General features: G+C 64.2%; 1 protein-coding gene across 1 annotated transcript in view; it reads left to right on the forward strand.

The window, feature by feature from the left end:
• The first annotated feature begins 12,290 nt into the window (after window positions 1–12,290).
• SND1 (staphylococcal nuclease and tudor domain containing 1) overlaps window positions 12,291–21,032 on the forward strand; it is a 105,038-nt gene continuing 96,296 nt past the window's right edge. The window contains exons 1-2 of the mRNA XM_062579497.1: window positions 12,291–12,403; window positions 20,572–20,721. Coding sequence (XP_062435481.1) covers window positions 12,329–12,403; window positions 20,572–20,721 — 225 coding nt within the window. The 5' untranslated portion in view covers window positions 12,291–12,328. The remainder of the gene's footprint in view (window positions 12,404–20,571; window positions 20,722–21,032) is intronic.

A 21,032-nucleotide genomic window follows, 5' to 3' on the forward strand; every position in this document is an offset into this window, starting at 1 on the left:
CAGGCGGCAGCTTTCATGAGGCTGAAACAGCAGCCAGGGCTCGGCCGCTCCCCCGGGCACCCTCCTGCAAGGAGAAGGGGGAGCAAGGGCAGAAACATCGGGAGCAGGGTGGAAACCTGACGGGTGTCTGACCGCTGCGAGGATCATGGCTCTCCAGGCGCAGGAGGTCGAAGGACCCCGAGCTTTAAGGGGATTAAAGGCCGCTGTGCTGCTCCTGCGCGCGCTCGCCCGGAGCCGCGGCAGGCTGGGGGTCTCCCGAGGCCTGGCCCATGGCCGGAGACGGGAGGGCGTCACGGGGGAGCGGGCGGGCAGGAGGCGCTTGGGCAGGACAGCCCTGAAGAGGGAGCTGGGAGCAGCAAGAAACTCAGGGATGCTCAAGGGACGGAGCTGTCAAGCGCGGCAGAAGAGGGACCCTGGCTCCTTCCTGCCGGGAAGCAGGGAGAGCCACCTGGCCACGGCCAAGGCTGCTCCCACCCCAGCTGCCCCTGCAAATCTGCTTCCCTTGACGGGGTGCAGCTCCGCAGAGCAAATGGCCTGCGTTTCATGCCCGCCACCTCAGCCCCCACCATACGTGCTGGCTTCTCATGTGGAGACTAAAACTCTTCAGCCCCTAAAGAAGATGATGGGAAATATGTTGAAAGACCATAAAGTCGCAGTGGCCAGCAGAGAGGAGGGAAGGGTTGGTCTCAGTCTCCCCGAAAGACCTGACTGATGGTATGAAAGACGGGTAGTAACAAGCAGGTTAGAGGCCAGTGGAGGGTGGCAGTTCTCCAAGCTGCACAGAGCAAAGCTGCGGGGTGTGCTGGCACTGAATAAATGGGCACTAAACACCACCTGGTTTCCAAAAAGAACTGGACAAAGGCATAATTGCAAAACCCCGAAAGGCTATGAACTGGATGGACGCCCCACCTGGCAGAGCGAGCCCCTGAGCTGCAGATTGCTGGGCTAAGGGATCTGGGGAAGTCAGGCTATGCTTGCCTTGACCTTAGACACTTCCCGAGGTTTGCGCATCCCACAGCCGCTGGCAGAGACATGACACTGGCTGTAGGGACACCGGGGCTGTGTCCTTATGAGTCTCCTGCCATCTCCCATGCTCCTGCAGCCTCCTGCTGCACCCTGTGATCCCTCCTGCCAGGAGGCACGAAGAAGGGACCAAAAGGCAGAGGTGCTCCCGGCATCTCCTCCGTCCAAGTCTGCTGGACCTACACCTCCACAGACCGGCTGGTATCAGCTCTCGGTTATACTGAATATCCCCTTACGTGCACGTGCTGCTGGGCCCTCCGGGTGAGCGCACTCAGGTGCTGACTTTCCCTCCCACTGCCCACACTGTTCTCCAGCTGCACTGGCTTCCTCTGCACTTCCCCAGCTTTCCCCCCTGTTGGTTTTAAACCCAGGCCCTGTCCTGATCTTTCCAACACGAGTGTGAATCAGGGCTTCCTTGACTTCCCCTGAATCTCTCCAGGTTTGCACCACTCCAAATGGGATCACAGCCTGCATTCACAACATCCGATTATCTTTGTGCTTGCATGAGAGCAGTTTCGCAGGCCTTGTGCAGCTACTCCTGATTTGCACCAGCCTAAGGAAGAGCAGGATCAGGATCTCTACTTTTATGTGTACAAGCTGTCAGTGCTGATCCATGTATCATCCCCTTTAGCCCTTCTCTCCTGCCTGTCCCACAGCTCCCAGGCGCAGATATCTATGTGTGAGCTCATTGCTTCCACACCAGGCTCCTCGCAGGCAGCTTCACTGTTTTGCAGCATATTTATTTCAGTAGCTTGGGTTGACTCCATGCTCCAACTGCACTGCTATAAATCCCGAGCTGCTCCACTGCAGACATTGGCATGAGACTGGATTTATAGCCTGGAGCGTGTGACCCAGCAAAGGAAAGATTTGCAGGAAATAAACAGCTTAGAAGAAGCTTCTCATCCTTCAGTCAGAGACCCATCGCCATTCTACTGTCAGCTCTGACAACGCGGAAAATCAAGACTAAGTTTTGCCACGCACAAGCACTTCCAGAGTCCTTTTCCAAGCCACTGAGCACTTGTTTGGCTTGCCACACTTTTTCTTTGCTCTAGATCCTGATCCATTTATGGCAAGCACAGGGATGTAGATACCACAGTCTCTTGCCTCTGGCACAAGGCAAACCACTGTGGGACCACTGCCAGTGCTCCAACCCCCCTGGAGCAAATGCTGTCCCACCTGCTTGCTACACAGCTTCACCCTGCCCATGGTGCCTCAGAGCTTTCCAGACACTCTCCATATGGGTCTGCAGGATCAGTGCTGCCTCCTCCCTCCCTGGAGATCTGCTGTGAGCCAGAAATGCAACAAAAGTGGGTCCTGCAGGTCAGCAGCTCTGCAGAAAGACACTTTGCAGAGTCGCTGTGGTGCCTCACGGATCCCCTAGAAGCAGAACGAGGAGTGAGAGCAGTGATTCCTTCTGGAGGAGGTTGCCCCCAGGAACCCAAGGCAGAAGAGGGGCACAAAGAGCCCTCCCTGACTGGGGGTGATCTCTGAGGTTACTGGAGACACCAGAAGTTTTAGCACCATCTCATAGACTTCTACAGAAGTGGGTGGAAAGGTAGCACAGCTCTAATTTGAGGCACTGGCAAGATACGCCGCAGGGGACTGGGGCGGCTTTGCAGGTGAAAGCTCTTTTTTTCTGCTAACTGCAGCTCTCTGGGGAGACAGCACTGAGCACATCTTGCCATCTTGCTGGGCAGAAAAGATGGGATATTTCCATGAAGCACTCTGGTGCCAGCCCTTCGCTCAAGGAAAAACCCCGTTTGAACCCTTGCTGCCCGCGCACTGTGCTTTCTGCCCATGCAGAAATGAATGAGCAGCACGCTGAGCTTCAGAGGTGGTGCACAGCACCTGCGGCTGCTGCAGCTGCTGCCTTGACAAAGCGCCAGCCAGCCCGGCTGCCAGGCCTGGTTCACCTCAAATCCTCCGTGCAATACCCCAGGAAACTCCCTGACCTCCCAAGTGCTGCGCTCTCCCTCCTAGGATCTCCTAATTTCAGTGTTCCTGTGGTACTACCATGCACAGCCTGGGAACGCTGATTGGAGACATTGACTAAGATTATGAAATTCAATAAAAGTAAAATAAATCCGTGTAACTCAACAACAGGAAATTATTCAATATATTTTCCACAGATGAAAAAAAGGAAACTTAGAGTGCACACAGTTTCCCCTCTCTTGTTGGAAGGTGATGGCTGCTCTGGTATAAAGCACCGGAGACTGTACAAACCAGCAAATCCAAGAAACAGAGAAGAAATATTATCCACCAGGACCTGTTTCCCTTTGGGGCCACCTTGGGCTCCACTGGCCACCCCTGGCATTACACCAGGCAAGGGCTCAGCCCAGCCTGTGCCAGGAGAGGACACAGGAACTTCTTTCCCCACAAGAGAAGTGGATGTGCTGGGAAAGCCAAGCAGAGCTCAGGGAAGTGAACCTCATGGTGCTCTCCTGGCTCCTATTGAGGGCTCAGAGATGGCAGCAAAAAGGATGGGGAGTTTGGTCTTTGTGCAGCATACAGAGGAGAGGCAAGGGGTAAATGAGATAGGACTAGCATAGAGGAGATCAGAGCAGATCATTCCCGGAGGACATGCAAAACCTTCTCAGTGTTAAGGCATCTTTGCTGCTTAATTGCTAGCATGAATTGCTTCCTGTGGGTGCACAGGCAAGGCAGGAGAATCTGCCCGGGTCAGCAATAAGCAACCCCACATGCCGCAGAGCAGCCCTCCCAAGGCAGAGCTTGCCCCATGCTAAGCTGTGTGCGAGTGGATGAGTGCAGGTGCAAGTGCGTATCTGTGCATGAGTTGACACGTGTGTGTGCATTTCTCTCAGTATATGTGTGTGTGCATGTGTGCCTGTGCACGGATGTGCACACATCCGTGTGCGTGACTGTGTGTACACATGCCTGTGTGTGCATGTCTGTGTGCACGTCTCCTTGTGCACGCATGTGTGACTGCATATGCATGTGTGTGCACACCTGTATGTGTGCGTGTTGATGCACAGGAGTGTGGGTACCTCCTTGTGCGTGGATCTGTGTGCACGTGCCGGTGTGTGCATGTGCAGGCACCTCTCTGCATGCAGGTGCATGCACACGCGTGGAGCCCTCCCCCGTGTGTGCGTGTGCCCGTGCGGGGGCTCCCGGCACGCCATAGCGGGGACCGGGAGCTGATACCTGTGGAGCGATGCAGGGCGCTGCCGGGGCCGCCGCCCGGGGCCAGAGCCGAGCCGAGCCGGGCCGTCCTGGGTGCGAGCTCGGTGCCTGCTGTGCCGTGTGGGGCGGCTCGGGAGGGAGTGGGGCCGTGATGTCACGGGGCAGGAGGAAGAAGAGGCAGGGGAGGAGGGGGCCGGCCCGCCGGGGCTCGGCGCTGGCCCGCGCAGCCGCGCCCACGCCCACGCCCGACCCGGGGGCTCTGCCCGCCCGGAGCGCCGGGCTGCGGGCCGCGAGCGTGGGTGCGCGGCCGGGGCCGGGGCCGGGGCCGGAGCCGGGACCGGGAGCGCGGCCGGGCCGGGGCCGGGCCCGGGGCCGAGGCCGGGGCCGGGCGGCGGCGGCCGCCGGGATTTCAGCACTAGCGGCCGGTGGACAGCACACGGCGCCGCCGCAGCCGCGGTACCCGCCGCCGCCGAGCATCCCGCGGCGTCGCCGAGCATCCCCGGCCCCTGCCGCGGCCCCGGCCGCGGCCCCGGCCCCGCGGCGGCCCGCAGCCCCTCGGCGGAGCCTCCCCGGGGCTCGGCGTGGAGCACGGCCCTGCGGCGCCGGTTGGGAGCCTGGGGGCTGCGCTCCCGTGCTTTCTGCAAAGCAAACAGGGACAGGCTGTGGTGCAGACACACCTGCCATATGGTGAAGTGCTTCTGATTCAATCATAAATCCAGGCCAGATTCTGTTTTATTACATTCTTTTTCCTGCATTGAACAAATAGAAGGCAGGCCGGGGTGGATGGGCACTCTGGGGCTTGCCCCAGTGTGCAGCCCGAGGCCCGGCACAGATGGCCCCCTCGCCCGGGACGCAGATAAAAACACGTTGTAAACCTTTCAAGTAAAATATTTGAAGAGCAAATATTAGCAAACGAGGAGCCCTGCGAAGCGGCCCTCTTCGCCCAGCCCCGGGAGTAATTGACCATTATTAGCACCCCGCTCCCGGCCCCCAGCACTCCGCACAGAACAGGCCGCCTTTGAAAAATACCATATGCTCCGAATTACACATTAACCACAGCCCTCCGGGGCTCGGGCCCGGGCCCAGCCCCCGGACAGCCGGGGCGCGCTCCCCCTCCCCGCCGGCCCCGACCACCCCCCCAGCACCCCCGGGGCCGCCCTCGGGAGCTGGGGCCGGGCCGGGCCGGGCGGGGAGCACTGCAAGCCGGGGCCGGGCCCCCCGCTCCTCCGCGGCCGCCGGGGCGCCCCGCCGGGTCCGTGGGGCAGGGCGAGCCCCGTGCGTAACGCGGCGGCGGGGAGCGCAGGGCGCTGCGGGACGCGGGGGACGCGGCGGCGGCGGCGATGGCTCGGCTCCGCCGCCCCCCGCCGCCCCCCGCCGCCCCCGCCGCCCCCGCCGCCCCCCGCCGCTCCCCGCCGTCCCGGCCCGCACTCCCCGGGCCGCGGCCGCCCGCAGCCCCGCGCGGCGCAGGGCGCACGGCGCCGCCTCTCCAAGCGCCCTCGGCGGCCGCCGCCGCCCGCCGCCGCCCCGCGCTCCGCCGTCGGGGCCGGCCCAGCGCCGCGCCGCCCGCCGCCGCCCGCCGCCCGGGCCGCCCGGGCCGCCGCCGCCGCCGCCGGGGGCTCTCCAAGCCTCGCGCCCCGCCGGCGGCCCCGCGGCGCACGGGGAAGGGCGGCGGAGCAGGGCGGCACCGCCGGCCGCAGCCCTCGGGCCGGGCCGAGCCGGGCGGGCGGAGCGCCCGCGGCCGCGGGCGCCGGGGCAAAGGCGAACACGGGCCGGCGAGGCGAGGCGGGGAGGTGCCCCGGACCGGCCGTGCTCGGCGCTTTTCCTGCTCGCTTGCACCTTCCTCCCTTGCACCTCCCTCCTCATCCCAGGGAAGCGCTTTTTGCCTTCCTCGGGGGGATCTAGAGTGCAGGCAGCTCCAGCGTGGAGCACACGGGATGGGGCAGGAGCCAGGGGATGCACAGATGCAAGGTGCATCCCCAATCCTGAACCAGCAGGCTGGCAAGCTCCCTGCCCTGAGCCCCCTACCACCCCCAGGGTGGTGTTCAGAGTCGGTCTGCTCCTCCCTTGCACTGCCCCCGGCCTGAGCAAACACCTCCTCAGCTATGGCCCAGCGGTGCGCGGGGGCCCTGGATCACACCCTCTGTGTCCTGCGTGCCGGGACACCATGGGCCTTTACTCCCCAAGCTGTGACCTGAGCTCAGGAAGTGCCACATTAATATTCCTGTAATGTGCCTTGAAAGCCATTCCGGAAAGTCAGAGATGGCTTTTACCTCTTAATGACTTTCATGTTTCCAGAGTGCAGTGGGATAAAGGATTGTTACAGGCAGATTTGGCCATGTCATGGGCTCTGTCACAGCTTTATTACTATCTCTGCAAGTAGGCACTTTGTTCCGAAGCAGAACACAGCTTGCTTCAGCCTGGCTGGGAGCATTTATCCCCAGACGGCGGTTCTCTGGCTCCGTTTGGATCAGATGTGGCTCATTTGTCCTTTGGTCACAAGCAGGTTGCTCACAGGCAGGGAGTGATGCTCAGGTGTGCGCAGTGGCCGTGTGCTTTTCTGCTTGTCCTCTCTTCCCTAGCCCAGCCTAGGTGCAATTCTCCTACGTGTGACCCATCTCTGCAGCGATGTCCCTAGCTGGGGGACTGTGCTCATGGACAGCAAAGGTGGCTGGTGATGCTCTAGCTGTGGAGGAGCCAGGTGCCTTAGCTAGTCCAGGCGGGACAACCTATTTTAACAGCCTTTCCCCAGCATAGACGGTGGCTCCAGCCGTCAGGGACAGGACAGCAGGATCCCAGGGAGAGCTACACATTGACTGTGTCCAGATCCCCCCATTGCCACAGCACTTCCCTGCATGTCTGCGCACTTGCCTGGTCCCAGTTTGGTGCAGATCTCTGTGCTGCTCAGCACCCCCGATGTGACCTGCTGGCACAGTAAGTGCTGTATGGCAGCACGAGGCTTCACCCTATCGCTTCGCTTCAAAGGTGTCTCCTGCCCAAAGGACCAGGCAATGTTTGTTTGGTGAAGAGAAAAATGGAAGACATGTTGAGGAGCACAAGGTGGGAGAAACAGCGGGCGCCTGGGGCTGGAAGTGCCTGGCTGCCGGCTGCCCAAATGGGCTGGTCCCACTGTTCCCACCTATGAGATGAGGCAGGGCTTGGGGCCAGGCAGGCATGCTGTCTCCAGCCAGGGCTTCGTCCAGGAGTCCAAGGGCCAGGTGATTCCCTCAGAGCCATCAGCACTTTCAGGCAGTGTCTATGCACCACAGCGGATAAATGAGAATAACAGCAGGATACAAAGCTTTGTTTTAACACAGTTTTTTAAAGATGACATCTTTACATGTCTGAAAGATGATGTGCTGCTGCCTAGTAACAGGACGGGGATGCAGTGCTGCCCTGAGGACAGCACAGGCATGCAGTGACGCACAGGGAAAGGACGAGGTGCAGTGTTTCATAGGGACAGAATGAAGATGCAGTGCTGCCTTGTGGACAGTGCAGGGATGCAGTGCTGATCAGGGATAGGACAGGGATGGGGATGCAGGATGTGGATGCAGTGCTGCATAGGGAGAGGATGGGGATGCCGGATGGGGATGCAGTGCTGCTTGTGGACAGGATGGGGATGCAGGATGGAGATGCAGTGCTGCTTGTGGACAGGATGGAGATGCAGTGCTGCTTGTGGACAGGATGGGGATGCAGGATGGAGATGCAGTGCTGCTTGTGGACAGGACGGGGATGCAGTGCTGCTTGTGGACAGGATGGGGATGCAGTGCTGCTTGTGGACAGGATGGGGATGTCGGATGGGGATGCAGTGCTGCTTGTGGACAGGATGGGGATGCAGTGCTGCTTGTGGACAGGATGGGGATGTCGGATGGGGATACAGTGCTGCTTGTGGACAGGATGGGGATGCCAGACGGGGATGCAGTGCTGCTTGTGGACAGGATGGGGATGCCGGACGGGGATGCAGTGCTGCTTGTGGACAGGATGGGGATGCTGGACGTGGATGCAGTGCTGCTTGTGGACAGGATGGGGATGCAGGATGGAGATGCAGTGCTGCTTGTGGACAGGATGGGGATGCAGGATAGGGAATGCAGTGCTGCTTGTGGACAAGATGGGGATGCAGTGCTGCTTGTGGACAGGATGGGGATGCAGGATAGGGAATGCAGTGCTGCTTGTGGACAGGATGGGGATGCAGTGCTGCTTGTGGACAGGATCGGGATGTCAGACGTGGATGCAGTGCTGCTTGTGGACAGGATGGGGATGCCGGACGGGGATGCAGTGCTGCTTGTGGACAGGATGGGATGCAGGACGGGGATGCAGTGCTGCTTGTGGACAGGATGGGGATGTAGTGCTGCTTGTGGACAGGATGGGATGCAGGACGGGGATGCAGTGCTGCTTGTGGACGGGATGGGGATGCCGGACAGAGATGCAGTGCTGCATAGGGAGAGGATGGGGATGTCAGACAGGGATGCAGTGTTTCTTGTGGACAGGACGGAGGTGTCGGACAGGGATGCAGTGTGCCTCCTCTCCTGCCACCATGAGCAGCCCCTGCACAGCCCCTGAAGCAGCCTCATGGGGTGTCTGGGGCTCATGGGGCAGGTGGAGCTGCCAGGCTCAATGGAGCATGAAAGGGAAGGGAAGGGAGAGGAAAAGAAGGGGAGAGGAAAAGAAGGAGAGAAGGAAAGAAAAACAAGGAAGGAAGGAAAGAATAGCAAGGAAGAAAGGAAGGAGGGGAAGAAAAGCAATGGAGGAAGGAAGGGAAAAAAGCAAGGAAGGAAGAGACGAAAAGCAAGGAAGGAAGGAAAGGAAGAAAACGAAGGAAGGAAGAAAAGAAAAGCAGGCAAGGAAGGAAAGAAAAGTAAGGAAGGTAAGAAGGAAAGAAAAGCAAGCAAGGAGGGAAGGAGAGAGAGAGAGAAGGAAGGAAGAATGGAAGAAAAGAAGAAAGAAGAGGAAGGAAGGAAGGGAGCAAGGGAGGAAGAAAAGTCTGATGTAGGAAGCCAGTAGAGACGATAGTGTCAGGTATTTTTACATCTCTTGAACAGCAGCATGTTTTTCTGAGCTTTGCAGAGCCTCTGTCTCCCAGTCTGTTCTCAACACCCGGGCAGAGGAGGTATAGAAGCATCTCCGGTCTCGAAAATCCCACGCGGAGCCCCTGCAGCGCCGAGCACAGTCCCAGCTTCCCCGCTGGAGAAATAAATCTGCATTTCCTTGTGCTGGCAAAACCGGGGCACATGCCGGGGGTGAGGGGCTGCAGATGCGGCTGTGACACTTCTGATGTCCCAAGGAGATGGCACGTCCCGGTGAAGTGCCGGCTGAGCAGCCGGGGTGCCCGCAGCTGCTGCCGCACCCGGCGGTCCAAGGGACGGGGTCTGCTCAGGAAGATCGCTCATCTCCGGCTCCTTCCACCTTAACTAGGTGGTGCGTTGGGCTGACAAAGGCAACCCCACGTTGGTGCAGGATAATCGGGTTTCTGCGAGACACTTGACTTGGTGCAAACCGCAGCTGCAGTGAAGCCGCAGGCTCTGGGGTGCTGCTGGCCCTTGCGGCAATTCCCTCACCTCTCTGCAACGCCCGGCCCGGCCGGCACCTCCCCGGCTTTGAGAGCCAGCGCTGCCCGCGTGCTGCAGCCAGCTGCTCTGAGAACCGTCAGGCGAGCAACAGCCTGGTGGCGTCCGGCCCCCTTTGCAAAGCTCTCTCCACACCCGCGGCAGGCAGGTTTTTGTATATGCACTGGAGAAAGCTTGGCAGCCGGAGCAGGGGCCGAGGCTGGGGTCATGCACCATCCTGGGATGGCCTCAGGACAGCTCCTCCCCGCTGCATCTCCTGCTCTGTGCAGCCGGCTCCTTTGCGCCCTTCCCGGAGCCTCTCTGGGAAGCTGCACACCGGCAGCCGAGCCCCTCCTGGTGCTCCTTTGCACCTTTGCCCGCATGATCTCGCCCACCTCTGTGTGTTTTGGGGGGGCACCCAGTGCTGCCGAGCCGTGTTCCCTGGGAAGCCATGCATCCAAACGGGAGAGGGGAGGCTGAGGCCTGGGAAAAGGACCCAGCATAGCCTGTGGAGAGCCCGGCTGGCACCAGTGAGTGAGAGGGAGCCGCATCCTGGTGCCGGATCCAGGCTTCCCTCCCGTCCCTGCAGAGAAGCCCGCTGGGTTATCCCTCCTGTGGGAGCCAGGAAGTTGGAGCATGAGCGAGCCATCAGCACGGATGGGCTGCAGCGGGGAGTGAGGGCCCCCACGGCCCTGCGCCGGTAGCTGCGTGCTGACAGCACGGGAAGTGCTCCTGCACTGCTCCGAGGGCCATTCTACACCTTGATTTTTTGCATTTCCCTCAGATGCATTTCTGCTCGGAGGGGGTTCGACCTTCGGTGCCTCCCTGGGTACCGTGGCGCACAGCGCAGCACGCAGCGTGGCACAGCCCCTGGAGGAACCCTACTTGCCCAGCAAGCACCCAGCGTGCAGCAATCCCTGTGTCCCTGCGAGACGTGATAAATCCTTACAGTGGCTGACGGCTGGGGCTAGAGCCTGGATATGTGAGGGAACAGGCCCAGCTTTCCGAAGGGCTTTTGGGAAACCCTTACCTGCCTCCCATCAAAAAGAGAGGGAGGAGATCCTGACACTCTGCTGATGGATTTTCTCCATCTCCCCACACTGCCAGCAAAGCACTGGCCTTTCTACCCAGGGAGTTTCTGAGGGCAACAGGAATGAATCCAGTTTTCTGCCCTCACTGGAGCTGGGCGATCAGACAGCTGCCAGGCCATCGGGGCCGGGGGACTCCCGCTCTCCAAGGCAGGCTCCCACCTAGCTTGAGAAGTCCAGCTGCAGTCATCTGCCATGCTGCCTTCCTTAATTGCGTTTATGAACCAGGGAAACTCCAGATTCCTCCTCCCGAACAGGTCCAGCTCCTGTAAGGTGGCTGCAGAAGAAGCCACCAGGTGCGTTGGTCCTGGGGAGAGGTGCCAGGGCCAGAACAAGGCATCAGCCACCACCAGCAGATGCTCTGGGGCAAACAAGGGGTTGGCACCAATGCGGTGCCACATGCAGCCCCGGGACCAGGCAGCCGGGGAGGAGTGACTTGGCCATGGGGAATCTGCAAGGGAGAGCAGGAGCCACCGGGCTTTTTGCAGGAGGATGGACAGGGAATCTCCAACAGGAGGAACAACAGGCTGCTCCCAGGGATGCCGCTCCTCAGGGGTCTGTGTCACCGAGCCCCAGGAGCCGCGGCATGTCTGGGGCAATTGGGCTATGCAAGAACAACACCACCAGCACCTGCCGGCAGGGAGGGGAGCTTTTCCCTTCCCCGCTGATGATCTCAGGGCTGCTTTGCATCTCTGTGGGGTGCGTGAGCCCTGTTCCTCCCCAAACACCGGGGAAATAAAAAACCCTTTTTCTCCTACAGAAAGCACCGTGCCAGCTAAGAAGCCCCGAGCCCTCGGCCAAGCAAGGAAGCCCGTTGCAGCCCAGCGCCCGGGAGGATTCGGGTCGTTGGGTGGCACGAGGAGACCCGAGCTCGCGGGGCCCGCCCGGGGGACGGGACGGGACGGGACGGGACGGGACGAGCTGCTGCTGCTGCTGCTGCTGCTGCTGCTGCTGCTGCTGCTGCCGCCGCCGCCGCCGCCTCCCCGCGAGCGCCCGGCGCGGCCGCCGGCAGCGCCGCAGGCGGAAAGGGGGGATTGTGACGTAGAGGATGGTGACGACGCGGATTGTGACGACAAGGATCGTGACGTAAGAGGGGGCGTGGCGCTCCCTGGCCCCGCCCCCGGCCCGGCGGTGAGACACGTGGGAGCCCGGGCAACCTTTTGCCGACGTGTCCCTGGCGCCGCGTGCCCCGGAAGTCCCGCCCCACCCCGCGCCCAGGGGAGGGCGGGGCGCTCCGTGACGTCACCCCCCGCGGCGGCCTCTCGGGCCGGCGCGCGGCGGGGCGGGGCGGGGCCGTCGGCGGGAATCGGCCGGCGATTGGACGCCGGCTGGGGCGGGACGCGCCTGCGCGGCTCGGGCGGCGAGGCGGGGCGGGGCCGGGGGCGGAGGCCCCGCCCCTGGCGAGGCCCCGCCCCCTCCGCGGGTGGCCCCGCCCCTCGGCTCCCTTCCGCGCTCGCGCCGCGCTCGCCGCGCTCCGTCCGCGCCCCCCTCCCGCCGCCGCCGCCGCTCGGCCCCGTCCGCCGCCGCCGCCCCGCCATGGCCTCCGTGGCGGCCCCCGGGCAGGGCGGCTCCGCGCCCCCCCTCGCCGTCCAGCGCGGCATCGTCAAGATGGTGAGAGCCGCGCGCCCGCGGGCACCGCGCCCGCCGCCCTCCCCCCGCCGCCCCGCACCCCGCCGCCCGCCCCGGGAGCGGCCTCCCGGTCCTGTCCCGTGCACCGGGCCTCTTCCCCCCGCCCCGCTCCCGTGCACCGGGCCCACGGCACCCGCTTTTCCGTGCAGCGCTGCGCCCGGGCCCCGTGCAGGCTGCCCGGTGTGCACGGGACCCACCCCCCCCCCGCATGCCCCGTGCGGGCTGCCCGGTGTGCACGGGACCCCCCCCCCCCGCATGCCCCGTGCAGGCTGCCCGGTGTGCACGGGACCCACCCCCCCCCCGCATGCCCCGTGCGGGCTGCCCGGTGTGCACGGGACCCCCCCCCCCCGCATGCCCCGTGCGGGCTGCCCGGTGTGCACGGGACCCCCCCCCCCCGCATGCCCCGTGCGGGCTGCCCGGTGTGCACGGGACCCCCCCCCCCCCGCATGCCCCGTGCGGGCTGCCCGGTGTGCACGGGACCCCCCCCCCCCGCATGCCCCGTGCGGGCTGCCCGGTGTGCACGGGACCCCCCCCCCCCCGCATGCCCCGTGCGGGCTGCCCGGTGTGCACGGGACCCCCCCCCCCCCCGCATGCCCCGTGCGGGCTGCCCGGTGTGCACGGGACCCCCCCCCCCCCCGCATGCCCCGTGCGGGCTGCCCGGTGTGCACGGGACCCCCCCCCCCCCCGCATGCCCCGTGCGGGCTGCCCGGTGTGCACGGGACCCCCCCCCCCCCCCGCATGCCCCGTGCGGGCTGCCCGGTGTGCACGGGACCCCCCCCCCCCCCCGCATGCCCCGTGCAGGCTGCCCGGTGTGCACGGGACCCCCCCCCCCCCCCGCATGCCCCGTGCAGGCTGCCCGGTGTGCACGGGACCCCCCCCCCCCCGCATGCCCCGTGCAGGCTGCCCGGTGTGCACGGGACCCCCCCCCCCCCCGCATGCCCCGTGCAGGCTGCCCGGTGTGCACGGGACCCCCCCCCCCCCCCGCATGCCCCGTGCAGGCTGCCCGGTGTGCACGGGACCCCCCCCCCCCCCCCGCATGCCCCGTGCAGGCTGCCTGGTGTGCACGGGACCCCCCCCCCCCCCCCCGCATGCCGCGTGCAGGCTGCCCGGTGTGCACGGGACCCCCCCCCCCCGCATGCCGCGTGCAGGCTGCCCGGTGTGCACGGGACCCCCCCCCCACATGCCCTGTGTGCACAGGACCTGTTGCCCCATTGATCCCCCCCACTGCACGTGCAGCACCCCGCATGCTCCTTTCCCCCCGGCGCCGGCAGCCTCCCCCGATCCCCTGCACCCCGAGTGTCCTTGCTGCCCGGTGCTCCACATCCTCGGCTCTGCCCCCGTGGCACCCCGCTCCCTGTCCCAGCAGGCGGGCAGACGTCGGTCCGGCGCCGTGCTGGGGGTCTGTCTGTCCGTCTGTGCATTGCCCCCCCCCCCTTCCCCGCCGCCTCCGATCTGGAGCGGAGCTCGGGGCGCCCCGATGCCCGGGCTGGGGTGCGCAGTGCCGAGGAGGTCCGCAGCCCGGGCGGCGCGCCTGCCCTCGCCCGGTGCGGGGGGCCAGGGGGCCCAGCCCCGCGGCAGGCGGCTTCGGCACGTGGCCGCCGGGAAGTCCGGCACCGCTTCCTGCGCCGCCGGGGTCCCGTCCCGGGGGAGGCGGAGAGGACGCGGCGACGTGGGTGCCCCGCCGGCACGGTCCCGGGTCCCACGCGGCGCTCTTCCGGCCGCGGCACGGAAGCGGTGCGAAGCGCCCGCCGCGCAGCTCCGGCGGGAAGCCCCTCGGCCCCGACGGGCTCGCGCTCCCTGCGTTGCACGCTCGGAAGCTGGCCGAGGAGGAAGCGCGGGGGAAGCTCGGAAGAGCTGGTTTTTCTCGGCGTCTCTGCTCGCAGCCTGGCGGCCCGGCGGAGCCGGAGCACCAGACTTCCTGGTTTCTCCGCTGGCGATGACGTCTGGGCTCGGGCTCGCACCTCGGCTGCAGCCAGACCTGCCGCGACGAGGAGGATCGCGCGCTCCCGCCGGGCCGGGAGGCTCCCGGGGAAGGAGCGGAGCAGAAGGGGGCCCGTGACCCGCTCCGCCAGGCCCTGCCTGGGGTGCGGGTTTAAAGGGCAGCGAATTTGGAGCAAATCTCATTGCACCTTCCAAAATCGAGAGTGCAAGCATTCATCCCGGGATATTACTTGATCCCTGCGCGCGCCCCAAAGCCTGTGGAGCGTAGCGGCGTGCTGCCCGCCGCTCTGCACGGGAGCGATGCTGGAGCGCATGGCTCCGCGCCGGCTGGCGGCGCCGGACCCCGGCGTTGGGGTCGTGGTGCTGCTGGATGTTCGCGGACGTGGTTTCTGGCCAGTGTTAGCTTGTTAAGCTGCTGTTTCCCACTGCCCGGCCGCAAAGAACGCTTCCCGTTTCGCGCTGTTTTCTTGTGCCTGTTATACAGAATTTGGGAGCGTTCAGGAGGAGAAAAATAAATCTAGTCTGACTGCTGGTGTCTTGAAGCATCGTTGCACGAGCCCGCTGCTTGCTGTGTGCCAGCCTGACTCGGAGGGAAGCCGGGCTCCGTCCTGGCTGGCGGATCTCTCGGGGGATTTTCGGTAAGGCGGTCGGTATTTGCTGGCTGACGGACAGCCGCGTGCCGGAGGACAGGGATTCCTGAGGAGGGGGAGTCCCGCGGGCCTGCGGTGCGGGGGCAGTCCCTGAGCCTGCAGGGTGCTGGCGAAGTCCCAGGTGTCTGCCTGACGTTTCTCGTGGTGCCCCAGTCGCGTGGCGGCCAGGCAGGACTGGCAGCAACGGCTAGGGCGCGTGCAAAAGCGTTACGCCTGTTTGTGTGCAGACTTTAGCAAACGCTGATTTTCTTTGCCCGGACCTGCAAGCGGGTGCCAGTTTTGCCGCTTGCTCTGGGTGGCAGAGGCGAGGTCTGGTTCGTGAGCCGGCCCACGGCGAGTGACGGGCCACCCTCAGGGCTCCAGCCCGCGATGGCGCTGGGGTGAGCTCAAACCAATTAGCTCTGCCTGGCTGGAAAACGAAAACCTGCTGCTTGTGGTGGTGTAAATCCGCCCGGTGGACTTCACTGCAGCGGATGCCTGGCAGCGTGGGGAGCAGGGGTGCAGGCGCGAGGCTGCTCTCTGCCGCACGGAGGTGATGTTTGATGGATCGCTTCTCTTTAGCAGCTGGTTTTTGAGGTCTTGTTTAGCTGTTGAGTTTCTTCCAGGTCCCCGCCGGGGCCCCGCTCTGTCCTCTTTGCGCCTGTGCAGCCCTTGGCCCCCTCGCTTCGCCCGTTGCCCCGAAGATCGTTTGCTCTCTCGGTTCCCCGTTCTCGTCGTGTCGCTGCTTTCCAGGACGCCCGCTCCGTGCCGCGGCCCCGAGGGACCAGCCCCGCTGCTCCCTCCTCGCCTTTCCGGAGCCCGCGAGAGCTCGCCTGGGAAGGTCTGTGGCTGTGGTTCCCGTTGCAACTTCAGAGCTTGGAGATTTGTTTAATCCTTATGTGTTGCCCCCTCTCTGGCGCGTGTTTTCTCTGAAATCCAAGCCGCGGCTGTGCTGCCAGGGGGAGAGGCTGGGGAGCCGCGAGAGGGGCTCGTCCTCGGCCACGGGTCCGTGGGGCTGAAGCACGGAGGTGGCTGGGGGCTTTGAACCTGGCCGTGCTCTTGTGAGAGCGTGGGTTGGAGAGCCTGCGCCGTGGTGGGACCTGCTGTCACTGTTGCCCCTCACCTTAGGAGAGGGACCGCTTCTTCCAGCACTGGAGCAGGTTGCCCAGGGAGGTGGTGGAGTTTCCTTCCTTGGAGATGTTCAAAAGCTGTCTGGACACAGTCCTGTGCAACGTGCTTTATGTGACCCTGCTTGAGGAGGGGGGTTGGACTGGATGATCTCCAGAGCTCCCTGCCAACCTCAACCATTGTGTGATTTCTGAATGTCCAGTGCCGAGCACAGCGACATCCTGTTGTTCCAGAACGACTCCTGGCTGTTAACGAAATGTGGTGAGTGCAGGAGAAGATGATAACGATGCACATCATCTGACACTAGAATTTATTCCACGCTGCCATTGTGAATTAGTATGGGTACATCTGAGGAGAGGTTGATGTTCTCAGGTGGCCATCAAAGTGCAGCTTTGTGGTCTGTGTTGACTACAGGAGCCTGCTCCCATTCAGCCAGAGAGACCAGCAGGACTTTTATAGGCTGTAAACGTTACCTGTAACGCTGAGCGCTCACTATGAGCAGTGGGGTTAGTAATCTGTCATTTGCAGGCTCAAGGTGCTTTGGAAATCCCCCCCCCTCCATCCAACATCGAGGAGCTTGTTAGATTTCTGGGCATGTTCTCACTGGAGAATGGGTGCGCGTGGAGGAGACAGGAAATGTCCTCCTGAAGAAAGGCAGGGGCTGCATGTCCCCAGAGGCTGCCTCCTTGGAGCAGATGGGGCACAAGACAGAGGAAGGGGTGGCCCAGTCAGTCCCTCGAGGTGGGAACTGACTGTGACCTGGGCTGCGAGTGGATGTTCAGAGGAAGCCCATGGTCGGAGCCCTTGGTGGGGGTAGAGGTGAGTGGGAGGGCTAGAGAGTTGGTCTTCGTGTGTTTTGTGGCTCTTGGGGATGGCTGGCTGCTGCCACGTCTGGTCGTGTCCCCTGTGTGTCCCTGAGGCATGGCCGTGTGTTGGTAGGGAACCGTGTGTGAGGTGTGGGGTGAGGACGTGGCGTGTCACAGCGTCCGGGTGTCCTGCGCTGGGGACAGGCAGTGGCCCCAGTGTCTTGGTGCCCCACATGGGAGGAGGTGGCTGGAGAGGGCAGTGCTGTGTGTGGGGAGCGCCGGCAGGATGGGGAGATGGAGGGCTCTCGGAGACGAGGATCTGACTCCGCTTCCAGGGCCCAGGCTGCTGTCGCAGTGTCCTTCTGGGGGACCTGGGGTGGGGACTGCTGGTGACCACGTTCCCCGCTTGGAGACTCCTGATGTGAGCCAGCGACACTCGCAGGCTGCTGGTTTCTGATGCTCTCGACGCTTCCCTGAGTCTTCGCAATTGCGCTGACTCTTCAGGGGGAAGCCACCTTCTCGCTCTTTCATGGCTTCCAGTTGGACCTGGACCTTCCTACCCGAGACCCTCGTCCGCTGCAACCTCACGGAGACGGGTAGTTAATCAAAAGCGGTCGGAGCCGTTTGGGTGCTTCGTGCCTGCGCAGACCCTTGCGGACAGCTGAGGTGGTGGCTCCTGGAAGGTCTCCGCTGGCGAGGAGCGTTCCCCGTGTCGCCGGTGATGCAGATGATGCCCGAGGGCAGGGGCGCGAGGGTGCCGGTGCCCGACGAACCTGCCCCCTTCCCGGCATCTCGGGTTTTTACCGGTAGTTGGATAAAACAGTTAGCAGCATCTGACTTATTTCCCGGAGCGCTGTAAATGAAAGATTAAGGCTAATTACGACGGTGAAGCCTCCAGGTCCTTGAGCGCTGAGCCTTTGCGGCCGCGTCGCTCTGGGTGCGGCTCGTCTCCGGGTTTAGTTTGGAGCCCGGCTCCCAGCGGCGTGCCGGTCCCGCCGCAGGACGTGCCTCCGGCAGCACCCGCGTGCGCGCCGCGGCTCCGGCGGGATGCTGCGCCGGGCACGGAGCCGCCCCCGAGCGCCGGAGGCGGCGTGCCGGGGGTCGCGGGGGGCCGTTGCGTGTCCGGAGTGCGGGGCTTTTCTGCGAGCGTTTCAGCAGCATCGGCCGCGAGCGCGGAGAGCCAAATTCGCCGCTTCGCTTGGGAACAGAGCGATCCCCGCTGCGCTTGCTCTGCCTGGCGGGAGACCAAACTTGGCGTGCAGGGAAATTACAGCCGGCCTTACCGATGCCGCGGCTGATAACGGGCGGCCTGTGGCCTTGCGAGGAGACGGAGCTGCTGGAAAACCTTGTTTTTCTCTGGGCAGGATCGTGCTGGCTGCCGTAACTGAGGCAGGCGCGAGAGGTCCGGCTTGGGTCTCTGCTGTTCCTGGAGGTTTTCCCAGCGGGTTGCTGCCCGCAGGTTTATCTGCGTGACCCTGGAGCGGTCGCTCTGCAGATAGAGCTGGCCGCGCTCTGCTCTGCTGCTGCTCGGCCCCTGGCTCCCGTGCGCGGAGGCCCCGGCCGTTCCCGGCTGCGGGACTTTGCTCCTTGCAGCGTCGCACAAAATGCCCCCGGGGAGGGACCGTCGGCGGCGGGTGCCGTCGCGGGGCGGCTCTGCGGTGGCCGCGTCGGATGGGGCGGGAGCAGAATCCGCGCCGCGTCCTCGGCTCCGCGGGAATCTCCCTCTCGGGCGCGTGTCGGCGGCTGGAGGCACCGAAGCAGTCAGAGCACGCGGCCACCTCCGTGGTTTGCTGGCTGGCGGCGGCTCGGCCGGTGGATGCCCGAGCGCTGCCGGGCGGGGGTAGCTCGCCCCGAGCCCCTCCGGTGAGCCGGGGCTCGGGGCCGCACGCGAGACCTGCCGGCTCCGGGCTTGTGCCCTCGCCGGGTGGCTCGGCGGGTGGGCTGAAAAGCCCTCGGCTAGAGCTGATCAAGAAGAAAAGGTTGGAACGAGTTCTGCAGAAAAGCCCGCTCGCGTTCCAGCGTGCTCGTCCTTCGCTTCCACTGGAGCTGGGCTTTTAGGGCGACCTGGTGAATCACATCAACTTCCGGACGAGCATTTCGGTGCTTGCCACGGTTGAGGAATTTACTTTACCTTTTCAGGTTGTAGAAATGCTTTGAATGTTTTGGTAATGCATTTTGACTCTCACGTTTTTTGCAGGGAATGATTCCAAAACACACAACTCTGGAAATCCGTCTTTTCCGCCTGCTGTAAAACTTCAGCAAGCGCAATGTGGGATTTGCTTGTCATCAGCTGCTTTGAATCCTTCTGCTCTTAGCAAGACCCAGCAGGTTAAATCCTCTGCTGAGTATCTTAAAGGAAGCGATGATGGTTGCAGTGATCTGGCCCGAGACGGCGCGGTCCTCGTTCAGCACGGCACTTGCCTGAACGCTGCGAGCTCGGGAGGGCCGGAGGACCCCGGCAGCCGCCGGGAAGGTCGTGCCGGCGCTTCTGCGTCCGCCGTCCCAGGCTCTGCCGTCCCCCGCGGCACCCTTCCTCCCCGCGCCGCCTCGCCCTCGGGGCCGGGATGGGAGCCCTTGGCTGTGCGGAGGCGATGCCCGCTGGAGCTTTGGTGTGGCCGAGTCCCGCTGCCCCGTGCTCGCGGCTCGCTCGCGACGGAGCCCCTTGGGAGCAAGAGTGGGGTGGGTGGTGCGGCCGGGCTTGCCTGGCCACCGGCACCGGGGCTGGGAAGGAAGCCCGGATCTCCCGAGTCCTTCGTGTACCTGTTGCACTGAAATTGCCCCTTGCGCGGTCGCAGCTGGGCTTTGAAGGAGGGGCCCGGATGTCTGACTGCAGCGTTTCTTGTAAGCCCGTTGCGTGAGCTAGGGGAGTCCCCAGCAAGCGCTACGGGCAAGGGGAGGCCCCACGTTAGCAGCTGCGAACACGCACAGCCCGGGCTCCGGGCTGGGGGTTAGGAGCTCCTGCTGATCCTTACCTGCACGTGGAAGGTCCTGGCGCCGCCGTCCCGCTGGAGGGCTTTACGGCGGCGGGACGGAGGTGTGAGGCAGGCACCGGCGTTGCGCTGCAGAAAGCGCGCTGCCCTGCCGGAGGGGCCGATGGCTCGCGGGGAGGGAGCCGGAGCTGGGGGAGAGGGTCGAAGCCTCGTCCGCTGCGGAGCTGCTCGGGGTTTGCTCCTGGGAGAGCAGCTGCGGCGGGCACGGGCTGTTGGTTCCCTGAGCAAATCCTGGCTGCGTCTGCTCGGCTCGCCGGGGCAGGCAGCATCTGCCACCACCTTTGTCCGCGCTCGGTTCAGCTGCCTCTTTTCCAGCCTCCCAGCTGCTCGCCTGCGCGGTGGCTGCTGGGGGGACGTGGCTCACCGTGCGGAGCCTTGCTGCCAGCTGGCTCCCCGTACTCGGTTGCGCGACGTTCCTATGAGACCGGAAAACCTGCTTTTGGAGCAAAACTAGCGCTTCGCCTGACCGTTCCCTGCGCCGGTGTGCTCGGGCGCGGAGTGCCCTGGAGGTGGGACCCCGCGGGCGGGCGGGCGGGCGGGTGGCAGGAGGCGTGCGCAGCGGGGAGCCCTCGAGATCATCCCCCAGGCCCCGTGGGGTCTCTCCGCGCCTGCCCCCTCCCGCGCCTCGCCGCTGACGCCCGGCTGCCTCCCCGCAGGTGCTCTCGGGATGCGCCATCATCGTCCGCGGACAGCCCCGGGGCGGGCCGCCGCCCGAGCGGCAGATCAACCTGAGCAACATCCGCGCCGGCAACCTGGCCCGCCGCGCGGCCGCCGGGCAGCCGGATGCCAAGGACACCCCGGATGAGGTAGGTGCCTCCGGGCGGGATCGCGCGCGGCCGAGGCCCGGGTGGTGCAGCGAGATCGGCAGCCCTGCGGCTGGTGCCCGGAGCTCGTTGCTCCGCGCCTCTCGCCGCGCTCGCTTGCAGCCGAGCGGCTCCCTGCTCCCTGGCTGCGCTGCAACGGTCTCGCTTCTCGTGCCTCGAGTAAATCTTCCTCGCTAATTTTCAGCCTCGTGTCTCCAGGGATGGAGGGGCTGAATGAGGGAAATGCATCCGAGGTGTCACTGGAGCAGGCACCTAATTGGCTTTAGATGGAGGAGCATTAATCAGAGGGCGGT

The sequence above is a fragment of the Rhea pennata genome, chromosome 1, assembly GCF_028389875.1.
Source record: "Rhea pennata isolate bPtePen1 chromosome 1, bPtePen1.pri, whole genome shotgun sequence".
NCBI lineage: Eukaryota > Metazoa > Chordata > Aves > Rheiformes > Rheidae > Rhea > Rhea pennata.